Source organism: Lathyrus oleraceus, chromosome 6 (assembly GCF_024323335.1).
Source record: "Lathyrus oleraceus cultivar Zhongwan6 chromosome 6, CAAS_Psat_ZW6_1.0, whole genome shotgun sequence".
NCBI lineage: Eukaryota > Viridiplantae > Streptophyta > Magnoliopsida > Fabales > Fabaceae > Lathyrus > Lathyrus oleraceus.
In genome coordinates, this window is record NC_066584.1 from 383630043 (window position 1) to 383655751 (window position 25709).

General features: G+C 37.3%; 1 protein-coding gene across 1 annotated transcript; it reads left to right on the top strand.

Moving 5' to 3' along the window:
• Positions 1 to 746: 746 nt before the first annotated feature.
• LOC127095773 (auxin transporter-like protein 5) lies at positions 747 to 25320 on the top strand. The gene is made up of 6 exons (XM_051034416.1): positions 747 to 855; positions 1322 to 1406; positions 1675 to 1858; positions 1983 to 2080; positions 2734 to 2891; positions 25235 to 25320. The coding sequence occupies exons 1-6, from the start codon at positions 747 to 749 to the stop codon at positions 25318 to 25320; spliced, it is 720 nt and encodes a 239-aa protein (XP_050890373.1).
• The last annotated feature ends 389 nt before the right edge of the window (positions 25321 to 25709 follow it).

Here is a 25709-nt window from a genome sequence, read left to right on the forward strand (position 1 = left end):
TTATCTTTCCAATCGATCTACCACTACCATCGCCAAACCAACTGAGGAAAACCCTCTCGAAACCCTAGATACCACCTCACCCAAACCCCTATCAGATTCAATCTCCAACGACAAAGATGCGAACAATAAGAAAACCAATGAAACACGTGCTGAAACCAAAATCGACGCTCCACTTTCCGATCTTTAAATTTAGATGTGTCGCGCAAAGCCGTATGGTATTTGCGTCCAGTTTTATGAGAAAGAGAAAAGTAATTCACGAGACGAAAGATATAATCTTGAGTTTAGGGTTTGTTTTGTTTCAGGATTGGTACTGAATTTAGGGTTTGTTTTGATCGCATATTTGGTACTACTTTTGTCTTACTTCTTCTGATGAAGTATGTAAGAATACTGATAGTTCTTGAGAAAAAGGAAGATCGTAAAGTGTAAGATATTAAAGGTGGTAAGGTATACTATTACTTATACTAATATATTTTCTACATATGTTCATATTATGGCCATGTTTTGAAATGAAATATGATGCCATATCATTATAGTTTATGATAACAATATAACTATTTTTTGAACCATGTTTCTACATATGTTCATATTATGGGCATGTTCATTAATTATGATATCGACATATAGCTTTACAAGGAACGACACCTCTTTTTGTAGGAGTACTAATTGCTAATGCTTATGCCTTTTACAGTCTCTCTTTTTCAGAAGGATATGAAAAATTAGCCAGAGCAAGAAGAGAAGGCACACCCATGGACACTACAAATCCACCTTTGGCTGGTGCTGATGATTTTGATATGTTTGCTAATGATGATGAGTATGCAGCCACTGAACCATCTTCAGCTGAAAATACTGCACTTAGTGAACCACCATTAGATATGTAGATGTTTTTTGTTTTGAACGCAGATAATATGTCACTAACCTCTTAATGTTCTCCCTCCCTATTGTTATACTTCACATGTTCTGTCAACGCATAGCAAAATTGTATGCAACCAGCCAACACTTGGCATTTTTAACGTTGCTTATAAGCTACGAAGTTGAATAAACATCCTAGATCTAATACATGACTAAGTTGAAGAAACGTTGATTGAACATACAGTGGCGACGCTGGACTAAGATGTTAAACTCATTATACAACTTGTGAAGTTTTTTTCTCTTATAGAGCAAAAGATATGATGAATTACATTACAACCTTCAAGGAGGCCATAATCTGATATCTATAGAAGAACACATGTTGTTATCAGTGATATTAAAATTTTTTAGTAGGGAATACTTTTCTGTATCTATGAAATTAAGCTTATGTGTTGATTTTCTCTTTTTTTAGTAGGGAAACACTGGAGAAACGTCGGCTTGGCCTTTAACTGCATATTTCTTCTGTTTGGATCTGTTATCCAACTTATAGCTTGTGCAAGGTACCTATCCTTACTTTTTATTATTATTTGCTACATACACGAGACACGACACTAACACTGATACGTAGACATTGATAATAACTTACCTAAGACTTACACAATTTCAGCATTTGATAGACTTTTATTCTAAGGTCGGTGTTATGGAAATTAAATTACTTGTTGAAGCAAGTAAACAACACATCACATGCATCTATGTGATTCATTGGGTTTAAGTAATGAATATGAATATTATCTTAATGGATTAAGTAATGTTGTCTGTTTGTTTCAGCAATATATATTACATAAATGATAATCTGGACAAGAGGACTTGGACATACATATTCGGAGCATGTTGTGCAACCACTGTCTTTATTCCCCCATTTCACAACTACAGAATCTGGTCCTTTTTGGGTCTTGTTATGACCACTTACACTGCTTGGTATCTAACAATTGCTGCAATCCTTCACGGTCAGGTAATTAATTAATTCATATATAATTATCAGAATCTTAAAAATGTACAATATTTTAAGAGTAACATTAGCAATGTTAATTAACTAATGACAAGGTTTTGGATTATATGTTGTTGTTATTATTTAGATGGAAGGAGTTAAGCACTCGGGTCCAAATAAAATGGTGCTATATTTTACTGGGGCCACAAACATTCTCTACACATTTGGGGGCCATGCCGTTACTGTGTAAGACAATCTCAGACATTTATTTAGATTCGTGTCCTTTACGTTTTCACCCCTCAGAGTAGTACTATAGTTGGTAGAGGTTAATTGATTAGTTAGTAATTAACTAAGTCATTAATTAAGATAGTACTATTAGAACAATATCAAAATAACAATTTGGACTTAAAAGTCATTTTGATTGTGACTCCACCTTAACTTCTATAGACATAATCTGAACATGGATCTAATCACATTACATATGTACTTCATTTTAATTCTCTCACTTTCTTTTTGAATATAAATTGTAATTCTATTTCGCATATGATGGAAAAACAGTGACAAAATATTTACTGAAAAATATAGTAACTTTTTAACCCCAAAATACCCTTGTTAGGCGTGGGAGGCAAAAAGTGTCTCTTTTCTAGAGAATCCATGAGTTTTCTTTTAGCATTTAGCTAGAAAGCCAAGGTTCTTTCTTTCAAATGGTTCTATCATGCTTTTATGCTTTTATGCCTTTTATCATGAGGAAGACCCTCATACCCTCGTAGATACATGCATCCACCTTTTCACACTAAATAGTGATATTTATTTTCATGAGAACCATTATTCATGGTAGCTATAGTCTTAGAAAATGAAGGAAATTAATTAATGCTAATAAATAGTATTGATTGGTACAGGGAAATCATGCACGCTATGTGGAAGCCACAAAAGTTCAAAGCCATATATTTAATGGCTACCCTTTATGTTCTGACACTGACCCTTCCATCAGCAGCAGCAGTTTATTGGGCATTTGGTGACATGCTTCTAAATCACTCTAATGCTTTGATGAATTCAAGTGTGCATTTTATACAAAGGATCAAGTGGACGAAATCAAAGAGGAGTGGTGTCAATTCATGATAAAGCTCAATGTTTGTTCATAAATTTGTCTAATTAATGTGTACATTTGTAGTATATGTTATGACTTGTAAATGTGTACATAAATTTGTATATATTTTGATACATTTAAGGCAAAATTGGTTTGAATTGGTATATATATATATTTGTTAGCCAAAAATTGGTAGAAAAAAGGCCAAAATGGCATATATAAAATGTGATAATTGTCTGTCAAAATCTGGTTGAAAACAGGTAGAAATTCTGGTTTATAAACCTGGAAAAAATGTGGTTTAAAACAAAAGCTTCAAAAAATTTCGTATACCTTAGACAGCGCTTTTGTAAAAAGCGCTGTCTAAGGGGGGGATTAGAAAGCGCTTTAGGCAAAAGCGCTGTCTAAGGGGGGGGCTTAGACAGCGCTTTTTGAAAAGCGCTGTCTAAGGTATACCTAAAAAAATTAAAATAGGAGGGTCTTAGAAAGCGCTTTTGTCCAAAGTGCTGTCTAAGGGGGTGGGGCTTAGACAGCGCTTTTCAAAAGCGCTGTCTAAGGTATACCTAAAAAATTTAAAATAAGAGGGTCTTATAAAGCGCTTTTGGCCAAAGCGCTGTCTAAGGGGGGGGGGGCTTAGACAGCGCTTTTAAGATTTAAAAAAGCGCTGTCTAAACCTTTAGCAGCGGAGGTTTAGACAGCGCTTTAAAGCGCTGTCTAAGGCTAAAAAAAACGCTGTCTAAGGTCTTGTTTGTTGTAGTGTAAGCGCATGGTACCTTACCATATTTCGTATTCTCCTTAAGTACATCATACCTTATGATGTTATACAATTCACTTAAGTGCACCGTACCTTACGGTGTTCATTAGTTACTCTATCTTTCATCAATCCGTCCTTTTGTGTGTGACCCTGTAGGTTTTCGCGACATTGGCAATTATATTAAATCACGTATTTAACATAATAAACAGTGAGTGGTATCTAATAACACATCTCTACCACCAAGACACGAAAATGTCATGTGATCTGACAAATCCTTTTGTGATAATACTTATGTGTACAATTACTCTTTTGCCCTTATATCTATGTTGAACACAAGGCATAGACTGTGTCATCCTTGTCCAGTTCAATATTGGGCCCGTAGACATTTATCCTGTTATGCGGGATGGGAAAATTCCATCTAGGTCACTCATGTCCCTCAACATGTTTCATGGAGTGCCCATCAAATGTCTTTATGGTCATCCAGTTACGGACAATGTTTAATCAGCAATAAGGCACTCGACTCTACATCTAGGGTCCATAGTGGTTTCAGATCGAAGGGTGGTATAAACCATTATTACCATGAGAATAACTTATGACACTTTGCATAACATTCTATATAGTATTCTCATAGCGGGTCAATCCAGTATAAATATTACTCTTAATATTCATACCTATGTTTAAGACTTGATAAATCCTTATCCATGATCCATGAGATGTGATCATCAGCCTATATACATAATAGTCTTAATTCTTTAATGTTATCCCATTTCACAATAAAGCTAGACTACGGATACTTTAAGAAAAGTGTCCTTATGTTTAATGGGATCTCATGATTAAGTCACACTTGATATATTAAATAGAGTAGTTATTCTAGGGACTTTATTAAACAAACATAATAAAGAAAAAACCTTTTACTATTAATAAATAATTCGATACAAGTACCAAAAGTATTGGCCTCTAGGGCTTACACCAACCATCTCCCACTAGCACTAGAGCCAATCAGGCATACCCCTAATGCCCATAGATCTAGTATGGGCATCACGCTTCTGCTGCGCAAGAGGCTTTGTTAGTGGGTCAGCAATATTGTCAAGTTTAGGTACTCTGCATATTTTCACATCTCCTCTATCTATTATCTCTCGAATGAGGTGATAACGCCTAAGTATGTGTTTAGATCGTTGGTGATATCTAGGCTCCTTAGCTTGTGCGATAGCACCATTATTATCACAATAGAGGCCAATGGGATCCACAATGCTAGGAACTATGCCAAGTTCACTAATGAACTTTTTGATCAAAACAACTTTCTTTGCTGCACTTGAGGCAGCAATATACTCGGCCTCGGTTGTAGAATCAGCAACTGTATCTTAATTTGAACTTTTCTAGCTCACAACGCCACTGTTTAAACAAAACCCATAACCAGATTGCGATCTAAAGTCATCCTTATCTGTCTGGAAGCTAGCATCGGTGTATCCAATTACAACAAGCTCTTCCTGACCTTCATATATCATGAATGAGTCCTTAGTCCTTCTCAAATACTTAAGGGTATTCTTGACAGCTACCCAATGAGCATCACCGAGATCAGATTGGTACCTACTCTTTGCACTTAAAGCATACGAGACATCTGGTCGAGTACATAGCATAGCATACATGATAGATCCTATTGCAGATGCATGTGGAATCTTATCCATGTGATCCCTTTCTTCCTTAGTTGAAGGGGATTATGTTTTTGATATACACAAGCCATGTGGCATAGATATGAATCCTTTCTTGGAATCATGTATATTAAAGCGTCTCAGCAATTTGTCTATGTATGTACTCTGACTTAGGCCAAGCAGTTTTTGTGATCTATCTCTATAGATCCTGATTCCTAATATATAGGTTGCTTCACCTAGGTCCTTCATAGAAAAGCATTTCCCCAACCAAGACTTTACTTGTTGTAGGGTAAGGACATCGTTTCCAATGAGTAATATGTCATCTACATATAACACCTGGAAAACGATCATGCTCCCACTAACCTTCTTGTAGACACAAGCCTCATCTTCATTCTTGATGAATCCATATTGTTTTAATGTTTCATCAAAACGAAGATTCCAGCTTCTGGAAGCTTGCTTCAATCCTAGATTGATCTTTGTAACTTATATATCTTTTGGGCTTCTGCTGGTATGTCAAATCCTTCAGGCTATGTCATGTACACATCCTCAAGAAGATTCCCATTAAGGAAAGAAGTTTTGACATCCATCTACCATATTTCATAATCATGATATGCAACGATAGCAAATAAAATCCGAACAGGTTTAAGCATTAAACTAGTGGAAAGGTTTCATCATAGTCAACCCCATGAATTTGTTTATATCCTTTTGCAACCAGTCTTGCCTTATACGTATGTACTTTACCATCCATGCCAGTCTTCTTTTTGAAGACCCACTTGCATCCTATAGGGTTAACTCCTACAGGAAGCTCTACCAAGGTCCAAACTTGGTTTGTGTACATGGAATCCATTTTAGATTTCATGGCTTCAAGCCACTTCTCATACTCGGGACCAATTATGGCCTCTTAGTAGGTCACAGACTCATCTTGATCCATGAGTAATACATCACCTTGATCAGTTATGAGATATCCATATCTCTCAGGTAGGTGACGTATCCTGCTTGACCTACATTGGTCTTATTATACTTGAGCAGGTTGCTCTTCCAACACTACTTGTGTTTCCTGCTCTAATTCCTCCATAGGTGTATTAATACTTTGTGATTCTTGAATTTCTTCAAGCTCTACTTTCCTCCCACTGATTCCTTTGGAAATAAAATCCTTTTCTAGGAAAACTCCAGTTCGTGCGGCAAACACTTTGCCCTCAGAAGGATTGTATAAGTAATACCCTCTTGTTTCTTTAGGATACCCCACAAATAAGCATTTGTCAGATTTGGGCTCAAGCTTAGTTGAAATTTGTCGTTTCACAAAAACTTCGCAACCCCAAATCTTCATGTAAGACATGTGTGGTTTCTTACTACTCCATATCTCATATGGTGTCTTCTCAACCTTTTTCCATGGAACACGGTTAAGTGTGTAAGCTACTGTCAATAGTGCATGTCCCCAAAAGGAGTTTGGAAGATCGGCGTGACTCATCATGGATCAAACCATGTCTAACAAGGTTCGATTTCTTCTCTTAGATACACCGTTCCATTGGGGTGTTCCAGGAGGAGTAAGTTGGGATAGGATCCCACACTCTTTCAGATGGTCATCAAACTCTAGGCTTAAATACTCACCACCTTGTCTGATCGAAGATTTTTAATATTCTTACCTAGTTGGTTTTGTACTTCATTCTTGAATTCCTTGAACTTTTCAAAGGACTCTGATTTGTGTTTCATTAAATACACATAACCATATCTACTAAAATCATCAGTAAATTTGATGAAGTACTAAAAAACCCCTCTAGCTGGTATGTTCAGTGGTTCACATACATCAGTATGTATGAGGGCCAAAAGATCATTACCTCTTTCACCTTTTCCTGTGAATGGAGACTTTGTCATCTTCCCAATTAAACAAGATCTTCATGTCTCATACGATTCATAATCAAAAGAATCCAAGAGTCCATCTTTATGGAGTTTGGAAATGTGTTTCTCATTTATGTGGCCTAATCGACAATGCCAAAGGCAAGTTAGATTTAACTCATTAGGTTTCATCCTTTTAGTATTAATGTTATAAATAGGCATTTCAAGATCAAGGACATATAGTCCATTGTTCATTTGTGCAGTAGCATAGAATATATCATTCAAATAAATGGAGCACCAATTGTTCTTTATTATAAATGAAAAACCAAACTTATCTAAACAAGAAACAAAAATAATATCCCTGCTAATTGAAGGTACATAATAACAGTTCTCTAACTGAATCATTAAACCACTAGGTAAAGTCAATACATAAGCTCCTACAGCTAAAGCAGCAACCTTTGCTCCATTGCCAACTCGTAGGTCAACTTCACCTTTTGCCAAATCTATACTCCTTTTTAGCCCCTGCACATTGGTACAAATGTGAGAACCACATCCAGTATCTAATACCCATGATGCAGAAGTAGATAAATTAATTTCAATAACAAAAACACCTGAAGTTGAAGTATCTACACCATTCTTCTTATCTTCCAGGTGCTTTGGGCAGTTTCTCTTTCAGTGTCCGGTCTTACCGCAATGGAAGCAGGTGCCTTCCTTTGCTATGCCTCCACTAGGCTTCAAAGCAGGAGCAGTGGGTTTGGGTTTTGCAACTTCCTTGCCTTTCCCTTTATCACCCTACTTAGTGGGTATTTTGTTCTATCTCTTTCCATTTCCGATCATCAGAATGGACTTCCCTTTTGAATTCAGATTCTGATCAGGAGTTCTTAACATGGCTAGTAGTTCAGGAAGAGATTGGTCCATATCATTCATATTGAAATTAAGGACAAAATGACTGAATCTCTATGGCAACGATTTTAAGATCAAAGCAGTCGTAAGTTCCTTTCCCAGGGGAAAACCCAACCTCTCAAGGTTCTCCACATACCCAATCATCTTGAGCACATGGGGACCTACAAGGGCTCCCTCAGCTAACTTTCTTTGAAAATAGGCTTTTGAAACTTCAAACCTTTCATGCCTTTCTTGCTCTTGATAGAGCATCTTCAGGTTTTCGATCATATCGAACGCTGCCATGTTCTCATGTTGCTTTTGCAACTCTGAGTTCATAGTAGCTAGCATGAGGCAAGTAGTTTCATTGGCATCATCGACATGCTTCTTATAAGTATCTCTTTCTGCCTTAGGTGCAGAACTAGGAGGTTCCTCTTCAGGATTAGGTTTCTCCAAGACATATAGCTTTCTATCATGTTTGAGGACAATCCTCAGATTTTGGTGTCAATCCAGAAAATTTGTCCCAAACAAATTTTCCTTATCAAGGATTGATCGCAAAATGTTGTTAGAGGTGTTTGTTGTCATGGTAATCTACTTGAAAATAATGAAAATATAAGTATCAATAACATATTTAATTAGGCCTTTAATTAAATATGCTCCCACTATTTTACTCAAAACAAATGACCCCCACCATTTGATTCGAAAAATCCCGTTGGAAGATTTTCTAGTGGGTCGAGATCCACATTTCACTTTGTTTTAAGTCCGTGTAGGCAGATTACACAAAATTAGGTTATTTAGGTAGGAACTCCTTCCAATTGTATCTGATACAACTCTCGAATATTTTAGTTGGGTGAATAACTCCTTATTCCAATCCATCATATGGATCATTTCCAACTATTGCTTCTAAACATATATAATCTTATTATAATTTGTTTAGTTATGTTTGACCCATTGTTTTAGCAATTGGATATTACAATTATCCCATCACACCTTACTAATATACAACATGCACCTCGCGTAGGCGAAACCTACATTATTCGATACTAGTCTTGATGAGTGCTAAAACTTGGAAAGCATAAACTTAATATGTAATTTGAGGGAATTTACAATAGGTATGATCTCACTGTCTTACTTATCATAAAAATCGTCTCTCACATGCATCAACATACACTCACATGCATCAACATACATAATGAAACGGTTATGGCCCCTAGCGCAATTGTTCTCCCAAGCCAATGAGAGAACCTAAGTTAACCTAATACTGATCTAAGCTTCTCCAAGCAAGATCTTTAAGGTTTTCCTCTTTTGATATTGTACATACGAGGGAGTGAGATGAGAAAAGAAGTTACATTAAGAGATTAAAAGAGAGGCACGACACGCAAGTCGTATTTTAAAATCCCAAAACAAAATAAAGGAAAACTAAAGACATAACTTATCACCACAAGACAATAATAATAAACATATTATTATTATTAATTTAAATTTTGCTAATTAATTAAAACCAAATTAAATTCCGACGACCGATCACACTACGCAGAGTTAGCTGGGGGTTCCAACGCAAAATTTTAATGAACAATTCATTTGAAATTGACGTTGTTTTTCGCATCAACACTTGATACTTTAAAGCACAACTCTTGCGCAGTCACAACCTTAATTGCATAACTCTTTGACATCACAACCCTTGGCCGTCATGAACCCTAATGCACCAATTTCAGACCGTCAAACACACCTCAATTGTTAATTTAGTATGATTGATCAACACATCATTGCTTCACCATACTAATGTCGGATCAAGAATCCAATGACCATTGATCGCTCAAAGGAAAACAACCATTAAGTGTTTGAATAAACTAAACAGAAACAGTATATCATATATACCGTACTTTGTATCAGGATTACTTATATCATATATATATGACTTGATCGATCTCAATTGCGTAACCTATGGACGATCGATGTATCGCTGTTTCACCATACTAACGTCGAATTCCGAAGCATAGTCAACATCAATCATCCAAATCGTACACACATGATACTAAATTTAATTACTCGTTTATTCTTTGATTCATTCTGTCTTTTAATCGTATTAATACAGAAAATATAGAAAATAAACAGCTATCAGATGCATGGTTCTGTAAGTGGCTCTGATACCACTGAAGGAGAAGAGCGATCCAAAATGCAGCGGAATTAAAAAAAACTCCTTAAGTGATCCTTATGAATGGGCATGATCAGTGATAGAATCTTTACCTCTTGTGGCGATTGAAAGCTTTGATGCAGATCTATGGAGCGATCACGAACGTTGAATGGTGACAACGCCTCAACTCAGTCCACATGAACGGATTCCTTCAATCTCAGTGCTAGCTGCTACGAATGAAGGCTTTGAGTGAGAGAGAGAGAGAGAGAGGAGAGAGAGAGAGAGAAATGAAATTGCAACTACACAAATGCTTCTGTACAAGGGTTCTATTTAAATAACCACTTGTGTGGGATGCAAGCTAAAAATCTCATTTAAGTGTATGTGGCACATATCTTATAATATATCAAAATCACATAAGCGCATGGTACCTTACCATATTTCGTATTCTACTTAAGTACATCGTACCTTACGATGTTATACAATTCACTTAAGTGCACCATACCTTACGATGTTCCTTAGTTACTCTACCTCTCATCAATCCATCCTTTTGTATGTGACCCTGTAGGTTTTTGCGGCATTGACAATTATATTAAATCACGTATTTAACATAATAAACAGTGAGCGGTATCTAGCAACACATCTCTGCTACCCAAGACACGAAAATGTCATTTGATCTGACAAATCCTTTTGTGATAATACTTATGTGTACAATTACCCTTTTTCCCTTATATCTATATTGAACACAAGGCATAGACTGTGTCATCCTTGTCCAGTTCAATATTGGGCCCGTAGACATTTATCCTGTTACACAGGATGGGAAAATTCCATCTACGTCACTCATGTCCCTCAACATGCTTCGTGGAGTACTCATCAACTGTCTTTATGGTCATCCAGTAACGGACAATGTTTGATCAGCAATAAGGCACTCGACTCTACATCTAGGGTCCATAGTTGCTTCAGGTCGAAGGGTGGTGTACACCATTATTACCATGAGAATAACTTATGACACTTTGCATAACATTCTATATAGTATTCTCATAGCGGGTCAATCCAGTATAAATATTACTCTTAATATTCATACATATGTTTAAGACTTGATAACTCCTTATCCATGATCCATGATGTCGGTTCTAAGTGTTGGCAACAGTTTTGGTAAAACAAAGAGTGTTCACAAGATGTTGCATGTGATGTCTTAACATAAGATATCTATGTATCTGCTGGAGTTCAAGAACATAATTATGAAGGATTGTTTCAGAATGTCATACACAAGGTCATGGCATCTAATATGTGTGTACCTGCTAGAGTTTAAGAAACATAATTATGCAGGATTGTTTCAGGATGTCATACACAATGTCATGGCATCTGATATGTCTGTACCTGCTGGAAATTATAAATGGAATTATAGAATTATGCAGGATTGTTCTAGGATGTCAGACCCGATGTCATGACATCCTGTACACAGAACATTCAGTATGAAAGTCTGGTGTTTTGTGATTGCGCATTTAATGGAAATCTATATATGATTGAAGATCTGATTTGCAGGCGCATTCAATCATTGATTACAACCTGATTTACTTATTTTCCAAGGAGATCTAACCAACTGTCATGAGAAGATTTAATTGGAAAATAGTTTATGGTTTTCAAGATGTCTAAGGCCAGCTGAATGCTTCTATAAATAGGACATGGAAAACCTGATTTGTTACACAACCAATACTAAGCGAAATACTGAGAGAGAGCTAGGGTTTGTGTCTTATTTAGTCGTGAGACTTGTAAGCCATTCAAGTCATCCGTAGATGATTGAATTGGTCTGATTTGTGGTTGTAATTTGTCACTCAAAGCTTGTAAGCACGAGTGTGTGTCTACTTGATCAAAGTTGTTAAGCAAGATCAAGTGTGTGTCTACTTGATCAAAGCTGTTAAGCAAGTTCAAGTGTGTGTCTACTTAATTGAAACTGTGAAGTAAAATCAAGTGTGTGTTATTGAAAAGTGTTTTCTTTTCACAAGGAATTGTTGTTTAAAATCACAGGTGTGATTAAAGGGAAGTGAGTGGGTTCTCATATCTAAGAGTGTTTAGGTAGAAATTGCACGGGTAGAGATTAGGTGAGAAAGACTATAACTTGTTGAAGTGTACGAAGAGTCTTTGAACTGATTCTATTTTAGTGAATTTCCTTCCTGGCTTGGTAGCCCCCAGATGTAGGTGAGTTGGACCGAACTGGGTTAACAATTGCCTGTGTCTCTTGCATTACTATTCTTTATCTTTATCCTGTTTGCATAACTCAGATATTAGTGTCGTGACATTACCTTCGACATCTCATATCTGATACCAGAATTTCAATTGGTATCAGAGCAGGCATCCTGCTCTGGTTCTGAGTGAGATCTATGGACAATACTTTCTGGTACAATAGAGAGAGATGGAGGATCTGTTCACAGGCCACCAATTTTGGATGGATCTAACTATGACTATTGGAAACCTCGAATGGTAGCTTTCCTAAAATCTCTTGATAACAAGGCTTGGAAGGCTATGGTAACAGGCTGGGTACATCCTGTAATTACCAAAGAAGGAGAAGCCACAACTGATAAGAAACCTGAAGAACAATGGTTCAAGGAGGAAAATGATCTAGCCCTTGGAAATTCTAAAGCATTGAATGCAATATTCAATGGAGTAGAAAAGAATATTTTCAGGTTGGTAAACAATTGTGAAGTGTCTAAAGATGCTTGGGACATTCTCAAGACCACTCATGAAGGTACCTCTAGAGTAAAGATATCTAGACTACAACTGCTCACCTCCAAGTTTGAAAATTTAAGGATGAAAGAAGATGAAAATATTCATGAATTTCATATGAGTATCCTTGAAATTGCTAATGCCTCAGGAGCCATGGGAGAGAAGATGTCAGATGAAAAATTGGTAAGAAAAATACTTAGGTCACTCCCTAAGAGATTTGCTATGAAGGTGACTGCCATAGAAGAGTCTCAAGACATCTCCAACATGAGAGTGGATGAGCTAATTGGTTCCCTCCAAACATTTGAGATGGGATTGAATGATGGTTCTGAAAAGAAAACCTAAAGCATGGCCTTCATGTCAAACACAGAAGAGGAAAATAGTCAAGATGTTGATGAAGATTTGGCCAATGAAGTAGCAATGCTGGGAAGACAGTTCAACAGGCTGTTGAAAAAGATGGATGTAAGATCCAAGGCTAATGTCAAGAACATCTCATCTGACATCAGTAAATCCAACAATGCTGGAAGAAGAGCAAGGTCAGATGATAAGCCCAAAGAAGGAAAAGAAGTACAGTGTTATGAATGTGATGGGCATGGACACATTAGAACTGAATGTGGAACCTACCTCAAGAAGCAGAAGATGAGTCTTGCTGCCACTTGGTCTGATGAGAGTGAAACAGAAGAATCTGCAAATCTGGTAACTGCCTTGACTGGAAGATGGGGTTCGGATGAAGACTCAAGTGATGAAGAAGTAACCTTTGAAGAGTTTGCCACTACCTACAGAAAGCTGTGTCACAAAAATGTAGAGTTGTGTAAACAGGTTGAAAGCCAGAAGAAGGAAATAACTCAACTTGAGAATGAAAAGGTAGAACACTTGGAAACCATCTCCAAATTAAAAACAGAAGCAGTGGTTCTGAATGCCAAGCTAGATGAAAGTCAACAAGTTGAAAGCCAGAAGATAGTACAGCTGGAGAATGAGAAGGCAGACCATGTGGAAACCATCTCCAAGTTAAAAACTGAAGCTATGTTCTTGAATTCTAAACTAGAAGAGATGACCAAGTATGTAAGAATGTTAAATAATGGATCTAACTCCCTAGACAAGATTCTCCAAACTGGAAAAATAACAGGAGACAAATCTGGCATTGGGTATAATGAATCTAAGCCTGAGTGCAGTTACACTGGTTGCAAACCTCAAGCCAAACCTAAATGCAGCCATAGTAAAAGCAAACATGTGATGTCATATCATATGTCACAACATCAGAAGAGAAGACAGCAGAAAGGGAAACACCAAAGATGGAGATGCCATTACTGTGGGAAATTTGGTCACCTGAAGCCCTTCTGCTATAAGCTGTATGGTTATCCTAGCCCTGTTCACCATCAGACTCATTATCAACCCAGACCCAAACAACACAGGCCTGTCAACAAGAAGCAATGGGTTCCTAAGACTAATGTTACAAGTCTAATAGCTCACATTCCCCTCAGAGTCTCAGCCAAAGAAGATTGGTATTTTGATAGTGGTTATTCCAGACACATGACTGGAAACAAAGACCTGCTAACTTGGCTTCATCCTCATGCCATAAGCTATGTAACCTTTGGTGATAGAGCAAAGAGTGAAATCAAGTGGATAGGAAAGCTTAAATGCCCTGGAGTTCCTAAACTTGACAAGGTCCTACTTGTCAAAGGCTTGACTGCAAATCTAATAAGCATCAGTCAACTATGTGATCAAGGTCTAAATGTTAACTTCACTAAAATTGAATGTCTGATTACCAACAAAGAAAGTAAAGTAATCATGGAAGGAGCCAGAACCAAAGACAACTGTTACATGTGGAACTCTCAAATTAGTTACTCCTCAAAATATACCTCAATCAAGGAGAAAGGGATGAAGATGATTATATCTGCTAGAGAAACTCCCAAATTGAAAGTCCGTGTGAAATGTAAGACAATGATGTCACACCAGAAACTCAGACTTAACATCACTTCCAAAGGAGAAATGCTCATGATGGCTCAAATAGATAGGAAGTTGGATCAGATGGTTGAACATGTTGCTAGTCATATACAGTCTGAAGTTAGAAAGAGCTTTGTTGGACTTGGGCTACCAGTCAAGCAGATAGAAAGGCTTATGTGTCTATCTCAAAGCAAAAGTGCCAAGAACAATATTAAAAAGATTGGGATGGAGAGTGAAAGGACACCTGCTCCTATACAATTGAAAGATGAAAATGGTGTTTATGCTGAATATATAGCATACTGAAGTAGTTGTTCTCAACAGGGCTGGTTGAAACTACTGATGATTCCATACAATGTCACACACGATGTCATAACATTGTACTATGACAACCTGAATGCTACAACTATGTCCAAAAATCCTATTCAGCACAGTTGGATCAAGCACATTAATTTCTGTCATCACTCCATGAGAGAATTTGTGGAAGACAAATTCATAGCTCTACAACATGAAATGCAATTAGCTGACAAAATTGCAAGGGGTTTGGATGATAATGAGCTTGAATATGTAAGAGGGAAATTGGGGATTTGGATTATTGTAAAGTTATGGCAATTAATGTGGAGTGGAAAAGGTAATAAAAATATTGTCTGCCCACTTAAAAGAAAGAGCCACATTAATGATGAATCTTTACCTAGTATTGGAACTAGTATCTATGCCATTTCCACACGCTACCTAAACACAGCCAATTTCATCTTCATCCAACTTCTCAGAAAACCTCTGCTAGGGCAAAGAAATTTTTCTCAAAAGTTCAACAAAATGTCTCAACATCCCTCATTCTCAGGATCAAAACCCACTCATCATGCAAGGACTCCCTCCATGGAGTTTCTAGATGAAGACGTGATGGATGCTACTCCTCTTTGTGTGATACCAGGTGACGCCCCAGGTCCCTCTTCCATGGCTGGAAGTAAGCAAGGTAACATTCTTGAAAAATCTCCTCATAAAGATGACATGCACTTTACTAATCGTACCATTAGGAACCTAGTTACTAGGATTCTGAATGAAGGGCATGAAGTCAAGGGTGTCTCTACCCCTCTGTCCAGAAGGGACCCCTCTCCTGAGGTGGAACCCCAAGCTGAGAAAGATGATGACTCATCTAGATCAGAAAAGGAAGTGGTTGCTGAGGGATTATGTTCTCTAGGTAAAAACTTACCTAGCAAGAAACCAGCAAATGTGTCTCATGAAACTGCTGAGAATATTATTGATCTGGAGGAAGAAAGTTCTGAGGAAGAAGATGACACCTTGGTTCATCTTGTGAAACCAAGTGTAGCAAAGAAACTGAGGACCAGAAAAGGAAAGATTGTGGCTGAAATGAGGACAGCAAGAAGAGTGAAAAAGGTTGCTGGTGTATGACCCTCCAAATCTTGGAGTAAAGTTGAGGTTAAGAAGAGGAAGATCAGAGAGAGTTCTGACTCTGATGATGATGTTGAAGACGATGTCCCAGACATCTCCCTTGCTAAAAGACAGACTGTCAAGAAGTCTCCTGGCAAAGCTGCAGTTGTGCACTTAGATAATATCTCTTTTCATCTAGAAGATGGTGCTGCAAAATGGAAGTTTGTCATTCAAAGGAGGGTAGCTGTTGAAAGAGAGCTGGGAAAGGAGGTTGTTAAGATGAAGGAAGTCATGGAATTAATTAAGGTTGCTGGTCTTATGAAAACTGTTGTTGGTTTACCCCAATGTTATGAGGGGTTAGTAAAAGAATTTGTTGTGAATATCCCTGAGGATATTTTTGAAAAGAGCAGCAGGGAATTCTACAAGGTTTTTGTAAGAGGTAGATGTGTGAGATTCTCCCCAACCATAATCAACAAGTTCCTAGGGAGAGGAACTGATGGAGGAGTGGATTTAGAGACTACAGACAATGAGGTCTGTAGGACTATTATAGCTGGCCAAGTTAAGGAATGACCTAGTAGGAATCACCTATCAGCTGGCAAGCTAACTGTCAAATATGCCATCTTGCACAAGATTGGTTCAGACAACTGGGTGCCTACTAATCATATCTCAACCATCTCCATTGGTCTTGGAAGAATCATTCATGCTATTGGAACCATGATAGACTTTGACTTTGGAAAGTTTATGTTTGATCAAACTGTCAGACATGCTTCCACAAATGCAGTAAAGTTGTCCATTGCCTTCCCATCCATCATTTGTGGTATTATCTTGAGCCAGCAACCAGACATTCTTAATACAAGTGACATTCCAAGCAGAAGAAAGCCCCCACTATCCATTCACTACAAGTTGTTTGAGGGAGGTCATGTCAATGATGTTGTCATGACATCTGCCATAAAGGAGCCTGCATCTCAAGGTAGCTTGATTGATCAATTAAAGGAAACCTGCAAGGAACTGTATAATGGAATAAGGGTTGCCAAGACAAGAAAAGAGGCTTTGGAGGTTCTTATTAGTATCCTAGAGAAGGAAGAGATGGAGAAGGCTGGTGAGACCAAAGATTCAGATGCCAATACCTCAAGTGAGAGATCCAATGCTCAATCTAGTGGCAGCTCTGATTCTGAAGGTGAAGATGATACTTCTTCCTCAGATTAAATGGTAATGTTTCCCCCTGTGTTGAAGACTGTGTGATGTGATGAAGACTCTTTTGGGTTGGTTGTTCTGGGTGCTGATATGAAGACTGGTTCCCCCTGCTGTTTGGATGCTGAAGAATTTATTGTTTTTTTTAAATATGTGTAATTTGTGGCAGTCCTTACTGATGCCTTTATGTAATATTTTGGGCTCTTAATGAGTTCCATGGATTTTTCATTATCTCAGCTATCACAGTTGTGTATGATGATGGTTTGTATCTCCTAACAATTATGTTTTAACATTTTTAATGTTATAACATCTGATCTGACACTCTCTGCTAGGCTAATTGATATTTATTTTGTCTAATTGGTCACCTTTGGTCAATTTTGACTAAAAAGGGGAAGAGGTGTTGATGTGGAAGCAGTTAAAGATGTGGAGCTGTGAGGAGATGTATGTGCTGGTGTAGCTGAACAAATGAACAACTATTATTGAAGGAGATGTGGTTGATGTAAGGCAAAATTATGTTCTGTTTACAAATGTCAAAGGGGATGTCTGATGTGGTGCACAGGTGATGTGGTGCACAGGTGATGTTGAATGCACAGGTGATGTTGAAGCAGATGTTAGAATGACATTCTGATTGTTGTGGTTACAGGTGTTGTTATTATTAAAGGAGATGTTTGTGATGCACAGATTTAGGGGGAAAAGAAGTACCCTTGTGCATTTGTGTGTCTTACTAGTTGCATCTATAACTAGTAATTCTGTTTGTGTTGCACAGACTTAGGGGGGGAAGAAGTACCCTTGTGCATGTGTGTATTACTAGATGCTATAGCTAGTAATTGTGTTTGCTTCAGCTGCTATTTAAACTGTTGTTATGCTGTTTAACTGCTGATAGTTCTCTTGTGAACAAAAAGGACAGATATATGTTTTAGCCAAAATTTGCCAAAGGGGGACTTTGTTGGTTCTAAGTGTTGGCAGCAATTTTGGTAAAACAAAGAGTGTTCACAAGATATTGCATGTGATGTCTTAACATAAGATATCTATGTACCTGCTGGAGTTCAAGAACATAATTATGCAGGATTGTTTTAGAATGTCATACACAAGGTCATGGCATCTGATATGTATGTACCTGCTGGAGTTTAAGAAACATAATTATGCAAGATTATTTCAGGATGTCATACACAATGTCATGGCATCTGATATGTCTATACCTGCTGGAAATTATAAATGGAATTATAGAATTATGCAGGATTGTTCCAGGATGTCAGACCCGATGTCATGACATCCTGTACACAGAACATTCTGTATGAATGTCTGGTGTTTTGTGATTGCGCATTTAATGGCAATCTATGTATGATTGAAGATCTGATTTACAGGCGCATTCAATCATTGATTACAACCTGATTTACTTATTTTCCAAGGAGATCTAACCAGCTGTCATGAGAAGATTTAATTGGAAAATAGTTTAGGGTTTTCAAGATGTCCAAGCCCAGCTGAATGCTTCTATAAATAGCACATGGAAAACCTGATTTGTTACACAACCAATACTGAGCGAAATACTGAGAGAGAGCTAGGGTTTATGTCTTATTTAGTCGTGAGACTTGTAAGCCATTCAAGTCGTCCATAGATGATTGAGTTGGTCTGATTTATGGTTGTAATTTGTCACTCAAAGCTTGTAAGCACGAGTGTGTGTCTACTTGATCAAAGTTGTTAAGCAAGATCAAGTGCGTGTCTACTTGATCAAAGTTGTTAAGCAAGACCAAGTGTATGTCTACTTGATTGAAACTGTGAAGTAAAATCAAGTGTGTGTTATTTAAAAGTGTTTTCTTTTCACAAGGAATTGTTGTTTAAAATCATAGGTGTGATTGAAGGAAAAGTGAGTGGGTTCTCATATCTAAGAGTGCTTAGGTAGAAATTGCACGGGTAGAGATTAGGTGAGAAAGACTGTAACTTGTTGAAGTGTACAGAGAGTCTTTGAACTGATTCTATTTTAGTGAATTTCCTTCCTGGCTTGGTAGCCCTCAGATGTAGGTGATTTGGACCGAACTGGGTTAACAATTGCTTGTGTTTCTTGCATTACTATTCTTTATCTTTATCCTGTTTGTATAATTCAAATATTAGTGTCGTGACATTACCTTCGACATCTCATATCTGATACCAGAATTTCACATGAGATGTGATCATCAGTCTATATACATAATAGTCTTAATGCTTTAATGTTATCCCATTTCACAATAAAGCTCGACTACGGATACTTTAAGAATAGTGTCCTTATGTTTAATGGGATCTCGTGATTAAGTCACACTTAATACATTAAACGGACTAGCTATTCTAGTGACTTTATTAAACAAACATAATAAAGAAAAAACCTTTTATTATTAATAAATAATTCGATACAAGTACCAAAAGTATTATCCTCTAGGGCTTACACCAACAATCTCCCACTAGCACTAGAGCCAATCAGGCATACCTCTAATGCCCATAGATCTAGTATGGCCATCATGCTTTTGCTGCGCAAGAGGCTTTGTCTGTGGGTCAACAATATTGTGGAGTTTAGGTACTCTGCATATTTTCGCATCTTCTATATCAATTATCTCTCGAATGAGGTGATAACGCCTAAGTATGTGTTTAGATCATTGGTGAGATCTAGTCTCCTTAGCTTGTGCGATAGCACCATTGTTATCACAATAGAGACCAATAGGATCCACAATGCTAGGAATTATGCCAAGTTCACTAATGAACTTTTTGATCCAAATAGCTTTCTTTGATGCACTTGAGGCAGCAATATACTCGGCTTCCGTTGTAGAATCAGCAATTGTATCTTGCTTTGAACTTTTCTAGCTCACAACGCCACTATTTAAGCAAAACACATAACCAGATTGCAATCTAAAGTCATCCTTATCTGTTTGGAAGCTAGCATCGGTGTATCCAATTACAACAAGCTCTTCCTGACCTCCATATATCATGAATGAGTCCTTAGTCCTTCTCAAATACTTAAGGATATTCTTGACAGCTATCCAATGAGCATCACCGGGATCAGATTGGTACCTACTCGTTACACTTAAAGCATACGAGACATCTGGTCGAGTACATAACATGGCATACATGATAGATCCTATTGCAGATGCATGTGGAATCTTATCCATGCGATCCCTTTCTTCCTTAGTTGAAGGGGATTGTGTTTTTGATATACACAAGCCATGTTGCATAGGTATGAATCCTTTCTTGGAATCATGCATATTAAAGCGTCTCAGCAATTTGTCTATGTATGTACTCTGACTTAGGCCAAGCAGTTTTTGTGATCTATCTTTATAGATCCTAATTCCTAATATATAGGCTGCTTCACCTAGGTCATTCATAGAAGAGCATTTCCCTAACCAAGGCTTTACATGTTTTAGGGTAGGGACATCGTTTCCAATGAGTAATATGCCATCTACATATAATACCAGGAAAACAATCATGCTCCCACTAACCTTCTTGTAGACACAAGGCTCATCTTCGTTCATGATGAATCCATATTGTTTTAATGTTTCATCAAAATGAAGATTCCAGCTTCTAGAAGCTTGCTTCAATCCATAGATTGATCTTTGTAACTTACATATCTTTTGGGCTTCTGCTGGTATGTCAAATCCTTCAGGCTGTGTCATGTACACATCCTTAAGAAGATTCCCATTAAGGAAAGCAGTTTTGAAATCCATCTGCCATATTTCATAATCATGATATGCAACGATAGCAAGTAAAATCCGAACGGATTTAAGCATTACAACTGGTGAAAAGGTTTCATCATAGTCAACCCCATGAATTTGTTTATAACCTTTTGCAACCAGTCTTGCCTTATAGGTATGTACCTTACCATCCATGTCAGTCTTCTTTTTGAAGACCATCTTGCATCCTATAGGGTTAACTCCTACAGAAGGCTCTACCAAGGTCCAAACTTGGTTTGTGTACATGGAATCCATTTCAGATTTCACGGCTTCTAGCCACTTCTCAGACTCGGGACCAATTATGGCCTCTTGATAGGTCACAGACTCATCTTGATCCATGAGTAATACATCACCTTGATCAGTTATGAGATGTCCATATCTCTCAGGTAGGTGACGTATCCTGCTTGACCTACGCTGGTCTTATTCTACTTGAGCAGGTTGCTCTTCCATAACTACTTGTGTTTCCAACTCTAATTCCTCCACAGGTGTATCAATGCTTTATGATTCTTGAATTTCTTCAAGCTTTACTTTCCTCCCACTGATTCCTTTGGAAATAAAATCCTTTTCTAGGAAAACTCCAGTTCGAGCGACAAACACTTTTCCCTCAGAAGGATTGTATAAGTAATACCCTCTTGTTTCTTTAGGATACCCCACAAATAAGCATTTGTCAGATTTGGGCTCAAGCTTAGTTGAAATTTGACACTTCACATAAACTCCGCAACCCCAAATCTTCATGTAAGACATATGTGGTTTCTTACTACTCCATATCTTATATGGTGTCTTCTCAACCTTTTTGGATGGAAGACGGTTAAGTGCGTAAGCTGCTGTCAATAGTGCATGTCCCCAAAAGGAGTTTGGAAGATCGGCGTGACTCATCATGGATCAGACCATGTCTAACAAGGTTCGATTTCTCCTCTCAGATACATCGTTCCATTGGGGTGTTCTATAAGGAGTAAGTTGGGATAGGATCCCACACTCTTTCAAATGGTCATCAAACTCTAGGCTTAAATACTCACCACCTCGATTTGATCGAAGAGTTTTAATATTCATACCTAGTTGGTTTTGTACTTCATTCTTGAATTCCTTGAACTTTTCAAAGGACTCTGATTTGTGTTTCATTAAATACACATAACCATATCTACTGAAATCATCAGTAAATTTGATGAAGTACTGAAAACCTCCTCTGGCTGGTATGTTCAGTGGTCCACATACATCAGTATGTATGAGGGCCAAAAGATCATTAGCTCTTTCACCTTTTCCTGTGAATGAAGACTTTGTCATCTTCCCAATTAAACAAGATCTTCATGTCTCATATGATTCATAATCAAAAGAGTCCAAGAGTCCATCTTTATGGAGTTTGGAAATGTGTTTCTCATTTATGTGGCCTAATCGACAATGCCAAAGGTAAGTCGGATTTAACTCATTAGGTTTCATTCTTTTAGTATTAATGTTATAAATAGGCATTTCAAGATCAAGGGCATATAGTCCATTGTTCATTTGTGCAGTAGCATAGAATATATCATTCAAATAAATGGAGCAACAATTGTTCTTTATTATAAATGAAAAATCAAACTTGTCTAAACAAGAAACAGAAATAATATTCCTGCTAATTGCAGGTACATAATAACAGTTCTCTAATTGAATTATTAAACCACTAGGTAAAGTCAATACATAAGTTCCTACAGCTAAAGCAGCAACCTTTACTCCATTGCCAACTCGTAGGTCAACTTCACCTTTTGCCAAATCTCTACTCCTTTTTAGCCCCTGCACATTGGTACAAATGTGAGAACCACATCCAATATCTAATACCCCTGATGCAGAAGTAGATAAATTAATTTCAATAACAAAAACACCTGAAGTTGAAGTATCTACTCCATTCTTCTTATCTTCCAAGTGCTTTGGGCAGTTTCTCTTCTAGTGTCCGGTCTTACCGCAATGGAAGCAAGTGCCTTCCTTTGCTATGCCTCCACTAGGCTTCAAAGCAAGAGCAATGGGTTTGGGTTTTGCAACTTCCTTGCCTTTCCCTTTATCACCCTACTTAGTGGGTATTTTGTTCTATCTCTTTCCATTTCCGAATCATCAGAATGGGCTTCCCTTTTGACTTCAGATTCTGCTCAGCAGTTCTTAACATGGCTAGCAGTTCAGGAAGATATTTGTCCATATCATTCATATTGAAATTAAGGACAAATTGACTTAATCTATCTGGCAACGATTGCAAGATCAAATCAGTCACAAGTTCCTTTCCGAGGGGAAAACCCAACCTCTCAAGTTTCTCCACATACCCAATCATCTTGAGCACATGGGGACCTACAAGGGCTCCCTCGGCTAACTTTCCTTGAAAAGGACTTTTGAAACTTCAAACCTTTCATGCCTTGCTTGCTCTTGATAGAGCATCTTCAGGTGTTCGATCATATCGAACGCTGCCATGTTCTCATGTTGCTTTTGCAACTCTGAGTTCATAGTAGCTAGCATGAGGCAAGCAGTTTCATTGGCATCATCGACATGCTTCTTATAAACGTCTCTTTCTTCCTTAGGTGCAGAACTAGGAGGTTCCTCTTCAGGAACAGGTTTCTCCAAGACATACAGCTTTCTATCATGTTTGAGGACAATCCTCAGATTTCGGTGTCAAATCCAGAAAATATATCCCAGACAATTTTTCCTTATCAAGGATTGATCGTAAAATGTTGTTAGAGGTGTTTGTTGTCATTGCAAAAGCATCCAAATATTCAACTCACCCTATTTATAAGTAGTTGCAGCTGAAGGATCAAGATCAACTATGGACAGAAATAACAAGATCAACAACTAGGCTTCGACTCATGGATACACGCCAACTCGAGTGCACTCAAGTACCCTGTAAACTGTGTCACACCCTAGATGGTCATGTCACAACACGTGTCAGGAATGGGTGACAAAACGTTTGATTGATGGGATGCATTAAATGCGCATGTTCCCCACTATATTTTCAAAAATTGATCCCAAGAGATTCAGTTCTATTCCGCATCGGACTACGACACAGAGGCTGGTCAATGATACTTAAGGCTTCCCTCGGCTTCTTTAGTGTCTGACAAAGACTTAAGGGAAATTGTTCTAGATCAGCCAAAAGACCCAATTGACCGAGGTCCAATTCATCTAAGCCCACTCTACTCGATCCAATATATAAAAATATTTCACATATTATTAGAAGATACACAATCTATAATCTCCAATTTCAATATACTCATTTTGAATCTTGAACTGACTTGAGCGTTGAAGTGCTAACCATGTAGGTACACCTCACGCCACCGTAAAAGAGATCGGAGACACCGTTCAAGATCAATTGTTAATCAACTCTCTTCATTTCTGATTTCTTCGCATGATTAGAACTTATATTTATGGTTCCCATACAGAATAATGACTTTCTTAACTACTCAACAACGAGTTAACTATGGACATGAAGAGTTGAACTAGTACACTAAGAATACATAAAAACAAAGGAAAGCGGAAAACAATAGTGTAACTTTTTTAATTGATTCAATGTTGCGAAAGACTTCCAGAGTGTGATATGTATAGAAGAAACTATCCTACTAGTTATAATATCATGGCTTATGAAAAATGATGCTTCATTAGACTATTTATGTGGGTTGTTTGTCATTGTTCCCTCTATTTATGGCTTATCAGTATGTTGTGTTAACTTTGCCCTTATGTCCATAATTTTCCTAAATCATGGATACACAATCTTGTCTCCTTTTTATTAACGACACTATAAAGATGGAACATGGTCATAAAACTCAATTATCTAATCCTATAATGTTTTTGACTAACTATAGCTTCTTGAAGACCACGATAGACTCCACTAAACATGATAAAGATTCAATTGCCTCACGTTCAATTGCGTTTAAACTCTTCTCATTTCTTCTCAACTAGGGGACATCAATTAACCCTAAACCAGTTTGTCTTCTAATTCTGAATGGCATTTTAATTATTGTTAGGTGTAAACAAACTCAAAACTAAATCAAAATGATTTTTAAAACCAATATAAAACACGTGAATTAACAAAACTATTTGTTCAAACACCAGCAAATGAACTAATTTATTTATTTGTTTGTGTTTTTATATTGTGTTAAATTTCCTTAGACCAAAATTACTTGTATGAATAGAGAAGAAAGATGAAGCTCATAGTGGTAGCGGCACAATTGTGAATAGGGATGAGAGTAGTCATCCGAGGGAAGAGGGTAGAGAGTGAGTGGAAGGAAAAACGAAAAGTAGTGAAACAAGATAGAGGGGAAATTTTATTTCACTTTTATATTAATTTTTTATTATTTATTTTTATGAAAATGATTTTTGTTTATTTTAAATCTCACAGTATATCTTTTTTATTTCAATTTTGACAAAAGGAAAATTAACATCAGATGAAGATGAAGATATAGTTCTTATACAAATAACTTGAAAAGAAAATATGTAGCACCCTCCCTCTGGTTGATGAGATAGTACTTTGCGACATCTTCGGTGGTAGTATTTTCAGCATCTTTTTGGTGCATATTCTATTATAGGTTAGTTTTGTTTCGTTACCTATTTTGGCGCATACTCTATTATGGGTTAGTTTTGTTTAGTTACCTATTTTTGTTATTTCCA

Excerpts from the sequence above, each read along its gene's own strand:
- LOC127095773 (XM_051034416.1), top strand. The coding sequence starts at position 747 with ATGGACACTACAAATCCACCTTTGGCTGGTGCTGATGATTTTGATATG. Across the intron at positions 856-1,321 it reads AGCTGAAAATACTGCACTTA|GGAAACACTGGAGAAACGTC; the intron begins GTGAACCACCAT and ends TTTTTTTAGTAG. Across the intron at positions 1,859-1,982 it reads CTGCAATCCTTCACGGTCAG|ATGGAAGGAGTTAAGCACTC; the intron begins GTAATTAATTAA and ends GTTATTATTTAG.